The 12,731-nt window shown below is 42.1% G+C and overlaps 1 protein-coding gene across 1 annotated transcript; it reads right to left on the bottom strand.

The window, feature by feature from the left end:
* Positions 1-10,371: 10,371 nt before the first annotated feature.
* On the bottom strand, positions 10,372-11,313 carry LOC149256423 (uncharacterized). Its single transcript, XM_089455364.1, has one exon. The coding sequence runs from the start codon at positions 11,311-11,313 to the stop codon at positions 10,372-10,374; it is 942 nt and encodes a 313-aa protein (XP_089311490.1).
* Between the last annotated feature and the right edge of the window lie 1,418 nt (positions 11,314-12,731).

Consider the following 12,731-nt stretch of genomic DNA (forward strand, 5'->3'; position numbering starts at 1 on the left):
AGGAAATCTAGAATACTCCATAGGAAGCCCAAGATCCCAATCTAGATCCGATGAATGAGACCCTACAAGTTCATGAGTTGGAAAAAGGCTTAGAAGGAGATGCGGAAATGACAGCCAGTGAAATAGGAACAGAGGATATGGAACTCAGTGACATACTAGAGAGGGAGGGCATGGATCTCAATACCATGGTAAAGCAATGGAAGCAAAAAGGAATGGAACATATCCCAGAGGAGGAGGTATCCAGAGTAGATTTTCTCTTCCTAGCAAGGCAAGATGAAGAATTAAAAGGGCAGAAAAGAGGCTTTGGTGGTACAAATGGTCTGGGAATCAAGTCCCAAGGATTACATCAAAGAAATAACAATTCCAAACACAAGAAAAAGAGAGGCCAAAGAACAAACAATGAAGCACTAGAAGAGCTAGGTCAGATGCTCCTCAACTCAGGTAAGACGAAAGCCCTTGAGGCTTTCACATTCTCCTCTTAAACACTGTTAATTATCAAGATTCTTTCATGGAATGCTAGAGGGATAAAAAACCAAAGGAAACAAAGAATTCTGAGAAAGAAAGTTAAAAATGAAAATCCTGACATGATTTTTTTACAAGAAACCAAAAGCTCCAACCAGAAAATGAAATGGATGAGAAGAAATTGAGGAAAAGGAATGGAATACATGGAATTGGAAGGGAATGGAATGGAGGGAGGCCTGGCCACTTTCTAGAATCCCCACTCCCTCCATCTTATAAATGCAGAGGCTTCCAGATCATACATCTCCCTGGAAATGCAAATCATAGGGGAATCCAATACATACCTATGTACTAATATCTACAGCCCCCAAAGACTAGAGGATAAACTGTTGATGCTAGATCGCCTCTCCAAGATGCAACGCAGACATCCCACGGCTAAAGATATCTATGGAGGAGATTTCAACATGATTACCTCACTGACAGAAAAGAAAGGAGGGGTAAGAACGCTGAATAGAGATGCAGAGGCATTCAATAGCTTCATCAGAACAACAAATCTTGTTGATATCTTCCCCAAAAATGGGTTATACACCTGGAACAACAAAAGAGGAGGAGTAAGGTAGATTTCCTCCAGACTTGACCATTTTCTTATAGCAGAAGACATCCTCCTTGAGGGGGTCACTATGGAATCAAACATAATTCCTTGTGGATGCTCTGATCATTGACCCATCACCCTAGAAGCAGACATCCTCGGCACGTCGAAAAACAGACCTTTCAGGTTTGAGAAATTTTGGCTGAGCTACCCAGAATTCACTTCTAAAGTCAAACATTGGTGGCACGAGCCGCTGGACACTAGCGGCACCAAAATGTATTGGTTCCAAGCCAAATTAAAGCACCTCAAAGCTCAGCCTAGAACCTGGAACCAAGAGGTCTTCGGGAATATCTTCAAAGACAAATAGGCCCTAGTGGAACAGATGGCACAGATCCATACCGAATGGCTCAAAGGGGACATCAACCAGGATTCCATTAGCACAGAGCAAGTCCTCATGCAAAAATGGAATGAAAGATGCGAGCAAGAGTAAATACCATGGAGACAAAATTCTCACATACAATGGCTCAAAGAAGGGGAAAAAGAACCAAGTTCTTCCATTGTTTGGCTATATATTACAGGTGCACCAACAAAATCACTCGGTTGAAGGATGAACAAGGCACTCCCTTCCACTCTCATCAGGATATTTCATCAATCCTCATTGATCACTTTAGCCATATAACAATGGAACCAGACACTAATAGGGAAGAGGCTATTAGGGAAGTCATGTCCTCCATCCCAAGGTTAATAATTGAAGATCAGAATAAATCCTTAGACCACCCTATCACCATGGAGGAGGTGGAAGAAGTAGTGAAAGAGATGCCTAATGGAAAGGCACCAGGACCCGATGGCTTCACCATTGATTTTTTCAAAGCTTGCTGGGAAATTGTGCGACTGGAAGTGTGGGAGGTGGTGGAAGACTCCCAAAAATCTTCCTCCATCCTCAAATCCCTTAATTCCACCTTCATCGCCCTTATTCCCAAGGAGGAGGCAGCATGTACCCCTTCGAAATTTCGGCCAATTGCTCTGTGCAATGTTCTTTATAAGATTATCTCCAAAGTAATGGCCAATAGACTGAAGCCAATTCTTCCTTTGATAATCTCAGAGAAGTAATCTGGCTACGTGGAAGGCAGACAGATCATGGATAATGTCCTGCTAGCACAGGAAATGGTTCACACTCTTCAATCCCAGAAAAAAGCAGGTATGATCATTCAGTTGGACCTCTTGAAGGCCTATGATAATGTTAGTTGGAAGTATCTCGAAGCCATTTTGGAAGCCTTTGAATTTTCACAACGCTGGATCAACTAGATCCTAACCTTAGTCAAATCCCCCAGCTCTTCTATCCTGGTCAATTGAGCTCCCACCTTCCCCTGTGCCCCCTCTAGAGGCATTCACCAAGGGGATCCCATTTCCCCTTTTCTTTTTGTCATATTGATGGAAGGCCTAAGTCGCATCATTAAAACAACAAAGGAGAGGAACTATATCCAGCCCTCCAACCCTTGCCACCTTGCCCAACCACTACTCATCAACAATTTGTGGACGATACCATGCTCCATGGAACTCCAACGATGTAGGAAGCCCAATGTTCCAAAGCTATCTTTAATATCTTAAGTCAAGCTACAAGTATGGACCTTAATTTTGAGAAATCCTCCATATTCTTTTTCAATACTCACTTAGCTATCCAGAAAAATCTTACTGCTATCCTTGGGTTAGAAGGAAAAGCCTTCCCTCTAAGTACCTCGGAATCCCTCTCACTAATAAACCTTGGAAAATGATCCATTGGGAGAAACTGCTTTCCAACCTCGAAAAATGGAGTAATCACTGGACTAATAGGGTCCTTAACTTTGCTAGCCAGGTTCTCCTTACTAAGGCTGTCCTACAAGCCATTCCTCAATATATGCTCTCCATCCTCCCGGCTCCCAAAGGTGTTCTTCAAAAAATAATAAACATTCAAAGAACCTTCCTATGGTATGGAAAATCAAATAAACAGAAATGGACTCTAGTAGCTTGGGAAAAACTCTGTAAACCCAATTTCCTTGGTGATTTAGGGCTTCAAGACCCGCAGACAGTACACAAATCTTGTGGGGCCAAACTTTAGTGGAGATGGGTCAAAGAACCTCAGACACCCTGGGCTAGGCTATGGAAAGCCAAGTATGCTGAAAATTGGTGCCCTCAAGATCTCATTAGAATGACTAACCCTCGAGTTGGATCCCCCATTTGGAACATGGCAAAGGCCAATCGAGACATCATACAACATCACTGCTTCTAGGAAATCCACAATGGAAACAAAACTCTCTTTTGGGAAGATGCTTGGCAACAACTTCCCAAGCTTAAAAGTCCTGATTATCTTCCCCTCCAACACAGGTACTAGGAACAAGGAAAAGTCAGGGTGAACCAATACTAGACAGATAGTATCGCAGATCAGCAATGGAGACATTGGCACCTTAGTACTACCCCACAGGAAGATGGAATGGGTAACCTTCTCTTATCCTTGCACTCTTGTCTGGATAAGAGGAAGATCTGTTACTCTCAAGATGAAGATTAACTAAGGTAGGGCAAACTTGATGGAGGCACCTTCAACCTAAAGGAAGCCAGACTTTATTTAGAACATAGGGGTCGAGAAGAGAAAGTGTATTGGCACAATAATGTTTTGGAAACCACCCTATGGCCGAAAATAAATACTTTCTTATGGATCCTAATGCATCGTAATATCCTCACTTGGGATAACCTCTGCAAAAAGGCTTCATTGGTTCACCTCTATGAAAAAGAAAAGGAGTCGATGAATCATCTCCTCAACAATTGCAAATGGACCAATAAACTATGGGTATGGATGGAGGAAATCTTTACACAAACAGACAGGAACAGGGAGTCCATACAAGATAGCATAGCCAACTGGTGGACCAAATATTCTAGCTGCGACATTGTAAACATCCTATGGAAGCTAAGCCCTGGTTTTATAGTCTGGTCCACATGGAAAGAAAGAAACAAAAGAATTTTTCAGAAGGATTCTAGGCAACTAGATACCATTAAAACAAACATCATGCAAAATATGCATGAAACTGCCCTTACCAGGAGTAAAACAGATCAGGCAAACAAGCCTTCCACAAATGACAGGCGAATTCTATAGATTTTTGGCATGAGTGCTGCAACTGACCTCAATTCTCTGGCACAGAGACCTCAACCCACTCCTTCTCTTCTATCTTGGCAATCTCCTGTACCAGGGTTTCACAAATTAAATTTGGTGGAGAGCTCTCAAGGAAACCCTAGCCTGGCTAGCCTTGGAGGTGTAATACACAACGACAAAGGGGAAATCCTTCACATCTATAGCAATTCTTTGGGGGAAGCCACTAACAATGAGGCAGAATTTGTAGCTCTGGAGTAGGGTTTGCAAATCCTAATCTGCTTGGGGAGAGGGGCAACAATAGTGGAAGGAGACTCGCTCTTAGCCATTAACACTGCGAGGAAAATGTAAAATGGCTCGCGTTCTGAGAAGGTAACAAAGCACTGGCGCCTAGCCATGGTCACCGAGCTCATCGCCAAACATCTCTCCACTCTCAATGGAGTCATTCTGCAGGCAATCAGGTGCAATGCGAATGCAATGGTGAATAGCCTAGCCAACCACGTGGTCGACCACCAGAATGATGACATTGACACCTGTTGGTAGGGTGTCACATGTGCCAATATTTGGGACAAATGCCTACAAATCTCAAGGCAAGACCTCACAGGCGTGTCAGGAGAAAAGGATGGCTTACAAGGCACTGATCATCAATGAATTATGTGGTTTTCTATAAATGTTTATTCCCTAATCCTTAATGCCTGGAGGTGGCACCGCTGGTGGGTGTCCTATGGCTCGCATCAGAAAAGGTGGAAGATCTACCACAGGGATAAAGGTCAGCATACCTATCACGGATTAAGGTACGTGTGGCCTCGTTTCTTCAGTAACAAGCGTGGCAGTCCGAATGTACTCAACTGTAATAATATGAAGGTCGTCAGTCACCTGTTGGGGATTCAAACTGTCAGAAACATGGAAAAGACGAAGGTTTCGGTTAAGATCGCAGCCCCTCGCACTGCATCTTTCCCTATTAATACACAGACAACTAGGATAGATTTCACCTGCTTACGATATTCCTCAGAGCTCAGCCCTGTGTTCACTGCTTCGTGTATAGGAGTTTGATTTTCAATTGCTGGCACCTGCAATAGTGCTATGGCCAAGAGCAACATCCGTAGCTCCAGAGCTACCAGAGATCTAAAAAGAGCCCAAGAGAATTACGAGGCTTCTGTCTCCAAGAAAGGTAAACAATATATTGAAGAACTCCAAGTCGAGGTGAACAAAGCCCGTGAAGGGATGGACATTAACACCATCAGTGAGGAGATCGATTGGCTCTCGGACCCGGGCACCCCAGCAACTAGAGCCACCCTGTTTCTGAGAACGCAGTGTGAGGCTTGGAAGATGAAAACAATGCTTGCTAAAGCCCTGAGCATGCAAGGAGTAGCTCTCAAGGATGCCTACCAAGCGAACTCCCTAGCCTCTGCTAGGAATTCAGCACAGCTGGACAAGCTGGAAATAACCATGAACTCCATCACGGAGGAACTAAAAATGCTGGCTCAGAGCCTGGGAGGATTCATTCGGCTCTTCAAGCTGTCTATACGCCATGGGCTTAATGTCTCTATTGATATCCCTGAGGATGAGTCCAAGACAACCATCATCAGATGCCACAGGTCCCGCAGTGCTCCCAAGAGAGATGATGGCACTGGTTCGAGTGCTGTTGGCTCTCCAGAAGTCACAAAAATTGACCAGTAGGTTCCCTGGGGGGCGGTCTTCCACTGTGGTTTCCTGCCTGTCCTCTTATTTTGGTTTTTTCCTATGTCTATTGAATGTAAGCTTCGGCGGGCCTTTAAGCGACCTTCTTTGATTGTAGTTGCTTTAGTTCTGTCTGGCAACCCTATGTGGTTGGCCGTTATCTGTTTCAACTTATGGTTCAGTTATGGTAGTCTTTATGCAGAACGTTTCCTGTCCTACATGGCCTATATAAGTGGTCTTTGATTTTTACAGGCCTACATTTTCTCTGTTTCTCTCTGAAAATGGTAGACCCCTTTTGTAACCATATGTAATATTTTTGTGATCTAATATATCAGCTAACTTACACAAAAAAAAATAAAAAGAAAATCCTTGACAAGAATGTCTCCCTTCTTCATCACCAACGAATTACTAATAGACAATTACATATATTCTTTTTTGTTGAAGCAAGAGTCGTACCTTTTTAATCATTACAAAAGAAAAGTATTTACATAGAATACAACCATCCACATGGTAACATGGATTTTAAACAAACCCTACTTTTAAGAAAACCGAGGGTCACGAGTTAAGTGCTGAAACTCTGACACTAAGCCACAAATCTACACCACCCAAAAAGGCAACAAGTACAAAGGCCGCATAAGCAACCTGACCAATGTGATAAGCAACCAAACCAATTGCAGTGGAGTACCTTGCAGAGCCAAGGCTCCTGCCAAAAAACATTTTGGAAGTACCATTGAATGCGACATATTCCTGACTGTCGATCCCCCCGAATTGATCCAACGGTGGAGTTGAATATCGCGCCATCTAGAAGTCTGCCCTTTAACCATGAGGCCCCAAAGACAAGCACGATAGATCATAGTTGTAGATCCGCCAGATATGATCCAACGATGGAGGATCATATTGCTCCGAGCAAAGGAGTAGAGGTTTAACGCACGATAAGGGTGAGGACAAAAAGCACCCCCACAGCCATGTGTCACCTCGGGAGTGTGATCATACCCAAAAATTTAAAACCGCTTCCCACCTAAGAGGCCCCCGATATACCGGAAACCACTTCGCTAGCGGAAATGCAACGTTTGACAGCATATTAGGGGTATACATTTCGCCGTTGGATTCCGGGTACTGGCAGCTACTCCTTTCACTTTTGCCGCCGTATGTGAGCTTGAGCATCATACATCCCCTTCCCTCCAAACGACCACTCTAGTAGCAGACTCCTCCTGGCAACATAAGAAGAAACGAGAAAGGTAAAACTTGCACCTCATAAATCAACCAAATTATTGGACAGGGCTTCCATTGTTCTGGTGTGGTACACCATCATGTCCTCGACTGCTTGGGTGTTACACTAGTCCATGAAGTTATCCTAAGGTAACCTATGCCCGCTCATCGAAACCCTATACCTAGTGCATTTCACACCTTGATAAGCCAATAGATCAACCAATTTATTGGCCTGCCTTCAGACATGGTTAAAATTAACCGTGCGTAGGCTTCTAAGGTGGATCTGGATTCTTTGGAAGACATGGATTAACCTCCAGTGTTTAGAAACCTTCTCTGGTTCGGAGCCCCAGCTAATTTTTTTTACTGTGTTAATGATAATCTCAGAGTCAGCTTCGATAATAACATTCTGCCAACTATCTTGCACCAGGAGATCTAAGAACTGCTCCGTAGCCATGGATTCTGCCATGTTGTTTGTAGCCCTACCTAAATGTCCATGGAAGATGGAAAGGATGTTACCAGTATCGCCCCTTAACACCCCTCCAAATCCGCATTGCCCGGGTTGCCTTCAGAGGCCCCATCTATGTTATATTTCAGAAAGCCCAAAGGGGGAGGATACCAGAATTCCTGCTTAGAAACCATAGCCAAAAAGCTACTGTTCAGGCCTTGTGACATGAGCCCCTGCATACCTAACAGTCCCAGAATCTTCAAGTGAGTCTCTAAGGGTTGATCTTTAGGGGTGTTTCACACTATGGTACCCACCGTCTCTTTAAGTTGAGTCAAAGTCTACTTCAAAAGACAGTGAAGGGATATTTTTTCATTTCTGAAAATTCTCTTATTCCTTTCTTTCCAGACATTCCAAATAATGAAGCTAGGGGTAAGAGCCCATGCAGTACCAAGAATTTCATTATCTGAGTAATTATTTGTCCACCGGGTTAGGGTATTGAAGATGCACCCTCTATCCCTGTCGCTCCTTTGGAATATGTTAGCAAAATAATCCCACAAACTAGAGGTAAAGATAGAATTATTGAGGACGTGTTCCATTGTCTCTTCTTGGGCTTCACAGAGCAGGCAATTGGAAGGCCCCAGCACACCCCTGTTTCTTATGTTATCCCAAGTCAAAATTCTTTTATGATAAACAAGCCATATGGAGAGTTTAATATTCATCCATCCTTGATGCCTCCACAGGTTCTACCATATTTTATCCGGAGCAAGAGAGTCCATTTCGAGGATTTTACATTTAGCTTCCTTAAGATTAAAGGTGCCCTCATTGTTGTTTCCCCACCTCAATTGGTCATGCCCCCAGTCACTAAGATCTTCCTTTGTTCCAGTATCCGCATGAGAGCCTCAGATTTAGTTTTCAAGAGGTTATCTTCCTTGTAAATCATATTTCTCCACCTTCTCCATTTACTTTCATTATTAATTTGGTCCCAAAAATCTTTGACCTGTGATAATCCCTTGATATCTGTCTCTCTCTTGAGGTCTAGAAATTTCTCATTTAGCAATATTGGTTCTTGTTCCTATTTATCTTCCCAAAAAAGTGCGAAATCCCCCTCTCTAATTGCGCAGAAGCTATTCTTTTGAACTAAGGCTCTGTTCTCCCAAGCCTTATTCCAGATGTATGAGCCCTTTATATTGCTAGACATTCTTATATGAATGTTGTTGTCCCAGGAATTGGCATATTTTTTTATCCAGATACTAGCCGACAGGGCCTTTGGTTCTATGACCCATTTCCACCATAAATTAGCTCCTAAAGCCCTGCTTAGAACTTCTGGATCATCCAAACCCAAACCTCCTTGAATTTTGGGTTTGCAAATATTTTCCCAAGCGACTAAGGCCCATTTCTTTTTCTCTCCCCTTTTCCCCAGAGGAAGTCTCTTTGAATAGTTCTGAATTGCCGTAATACTCCTTTTGGTACATGGAGTGCTAAAAGCATAAAAACAGGGATAGATTGAAGAACAGCCTTTGTAAGCACCAACCTACCCGCCAAGTTTAAAGATCTGATGGTCCAATTCCTGATTTTATCCTGCATCTTATTAATCACCGGTTCCCAGATGCTCTTATGAAGAGGTTTAGCAGTAAGGGGGACTCCCAAATATTTCGAAGGAAGAGAATCTCTTTGAAAGCCTAGAATTACGGAGATATTCCTTTGTATTGCAATATCAATATTAAAGAAAAAGATTTTAGATTTAAAAAGATTAACCTCCATACCTGTGGCCAAACCAAATTCATTTAAAATTTGTTTGTGTGCCAAAGCTTCTTTTACTGTAGGAACTCCTTGCAACATGGCATCATCCACAAATTTTTGATGAGTCAAAGTATGTCCATTCTCAAAAACTTGAAGACCCTTGATTTTGCCTTCTGCTTTGGCTTGCTTAATCGATCTACCAAGACCTTGCATCATGAGTATAAAGAGAAAGGGTGAGAGTGGATCTCCCTACCTAAGGCCTCTTGAGGGAATAAAAATCTACGAGGGAGAGCCATTTACCAAAATTGAAAAGCTAGAAGAAGTTACCGAAGCCATGACCCATCTAACCCAATTATGATCAAACCCAAAAGCAATAAGAACCCTCCTGATATAGGTCCAGTTCAACTTATCATAGGCTTTAGCTATCTCTAGCTACATCATCATTCCAGCCTTCTTGTTGCTAGTCAGCGAGTGCACCACCTCCTATGCTTGAATGATGTTGTTGAGAATTTGTCTACCTTCCACATAGCCAGATTTCTCCCCAGAAACTAAGGTGGGGAGAAGAGGTTTGAGTCTATTAGCTACAACCTTAGATATAATCTTGTAAACCACATTACACAATGCTATGGGTCGAAACTTATCAGGAGTAAGAACGTTATCTTGATTAGGGATCAGAGAAATGAAGGAGGTGTTGAGGGCCTTCAGGATCGTTCTATTCCCCCTGGAATCCTCTACCACATTTAGAATATCTTGTTTAACAATATTCTAGCATGCTTTAAAGAAGTCCCTGATTTCCTCTTCAGTTACTGGCTTGTCGAGGTTAGGATTATCCTCTCTGGAAACTAGTCTTGGTATATGTCTTATAATATCCTGAATGAAAGGATTTTTGTTTGGAATGCTTTCTTGTGCAATCCCCCTAAAGTGTTGAACTAAAACAGCTTCAATTTCTTCATGGGTACTGATGAGTTTCCCTTCCTCATCCTTAATTGAGGAAATTCTATTATGAGCCCAGTTTGCCAAGGTTGATCTGTGGAAAAATCTGGTGTTTCTTTCTCCTTCCTTTAACCATTGCACTCTAGATTTTTGTCTCCAGAATATTTCACCTTGTTTGTATAAGCTATCTCACTCATGCTAAAGAATGGTTGCTCTATTATTGTTGATTTGATCAAAGTCAACCTGGATAAGGGATTGGTTGAGTATCTGCAGTTTGGTTTCCACAGATTTTTTCCCTTCAAAAATATTGCCAAACTCTTTTTTATTCCATTCTTTAAGCTTGAGCTTTATATATTTTAGTCTTTTGTGAAGAAGGAACATATTTGTAACCTGAATATGCAGATCTTTAGACAACCAACTTGAAATATTATTGATAAAAGCTGGATGGCTGAGCCAGATATTCTCAAATCTGAAAGGTCTATTCCCGGGAGTACAAATTCCCCTAATCTCTAGTTGAATTGGCCAGTGATCAGAGCCGCCAAAGGGCAAAATCCTTTCTTCCATTCCAGTGTCATTGAGCATAAGGTCCTCTAATATGATGAATCTATCTAACTTTGAGGCCACCAGAGACCCTCCTCCTCTCCTATTGTTCCAATTAAGGTGACCATTACTTGTATCAATGTCAACCAGTTTCATAGTGTCCAAGAAAGATTGAAAAGCTAAGGCATCTCTGGTGAGAGCTTTGGTGCCCCCCTTTTTCTTCGATAGTGATTTGATCATGTTGAAGTCCCCACCCAGAATCCATGAAATCCCTGCATATCTCTCTCTGAGATCCATGAGGGAGCCAAGGATTCTCAATTTGTCATCCATTTTCTGAGGGCCATAAACATTCGTTACTAGATAGATCTCCCTATCTCCCACATGTTGCATTACCAATGATAGATAATTTCTAGAGGCTTCAACATCTATTATACCAATATTTAGGGGATTCCAAACAGTAATAATGCCACCTTCTGTATTTTCTACCTTGACTTCTAGAAACTCAAAACGACTGATCCATTTACTATGAATTTCTTTAATTTTTTGTATAGAACATTCAGTTTCTTGGATAAATATAATATTTAGAGCTTCTTGTTTCATTCTGTTACTAAGTAATCTTTTCTTCCTTTTACTACCTAGACCAATGATGTTCCAAGAAGTAAACTTCATCATTAAAGATTAGTGAAAGAGTAACTGGTTAGGTCTTTCATCTTACCCGAATCTATCATTAGCTTTCCAGACTCCATCAGTAGCTCATTCTGCTTTTTTCTGCCTCTTTTATTTCGTGGCCCGTGAGGTGCTAATCCTTGTGTGATTTTTATAGGTTTCACACCTTCATTGCCTTGTTTTGCTGTGTTTCCTAGCCTTTCCACCCCACTAACCTGGGTTTTCCATAAGTACAGCTGCTATACTCTCGAGAACTCTTCCTGAGGTAACGAATCTAACTCTCCCAAGGTTCCCTATTTCAAGAACCCTTCCAAATCTAGTTGCTCGCTGTCTAAAATCTCCTGCAGCTCCTCATCCTCCATTTCCATTTCGCTTTGGGTCATTTCCTGGTCCATATCCAGTTCTACATCGCTTATCATTGAATTTTTCTATATGTTGTTGTTATGTTGCTGGTCTTTGTCCTCCTTTGCCTCCTTATCCTCTGGATTTACCTCTATATCTTGATCTAATTTTGTTGCCTCTTCTCCCCCCTCGAGAACCTGGAACCTATTCTACATAACTTGAGGCCCTTCAACTTGATGTTACCTAAGACCCCTTTTACCGCCTTTTCCTCTGTGGCTCACTTTTTGGAAGTTCTCTGAATCTTTCATAGTGGAAGCTCTGCTCTTATTCTCGTTTTTATTGAGAGGGAAGTCTCTGAACAGGTGTCCATGCTCATGAAATCTATGACATCTAAATGGAATATGTTCATAATCTACTGTTTGCACCCATTCTTCATCTAAAACTTCCAAGATCAACTCCTCCGATAGAGCTCTGGAGAGATTTATTTCCACATAGATTCGTGCAAAGGAAGTATATTTTCCTCTTCTAGTGGCTTCTGAGAACTTGACAAAATGTCCTAATTTATTACCTATAGCTGTTAACGATTCTATTTTCCAGTAGTCAAGAGGAAGGGAGTAAAGTCTTACCCAAACTGGAATAGATGTGAAAGTCTCCCACTCCAAGACAAAGTTCATTATCCACAGCCTCATATAGAGGCCTGCAGCTGCATAGAAGTAGGGCCCTCCTTCAAACACTCTGTCTTTATCCTCATTATTAGTGAAGACCACTGTAAAGAATCCTTTTGACCCCTGATGTAGGTCAATGTTCCCTTTTGGTTTCCAATGGTGTTTAATCCATGTCTGTAAAGCTTTTTCAGTGGGCCATAATCCCATGAATTTACAAATGATAGCATAAGTTTGCATGTGGTCCCTATGTACCTGCAGCGCAGGATCATTCAGGACCACCCTTGGTGTAACCTCAGATTTGGGCTTACAAGGTCCTTTCTGTGCCTTGGTTTTTTCTCCCTTTTC

The sequence above is a fragment of the Pinus tabuliformis genome, chromosome 7 (assembly GCF_031772625.1).
Source record: "Pinus tabuliformis cultivar Carrire ecotype Pingquan chromosome 7, CPIR1, whole genome shotgun sequence".
NCBI classification, from domain to species: domain Eukaryota; kingdom Viridiplantae; phylum Streptophyta; class Pinopsida; order Pinales; family Pinaceae; genus Pinus; species Pinus tabuliformis.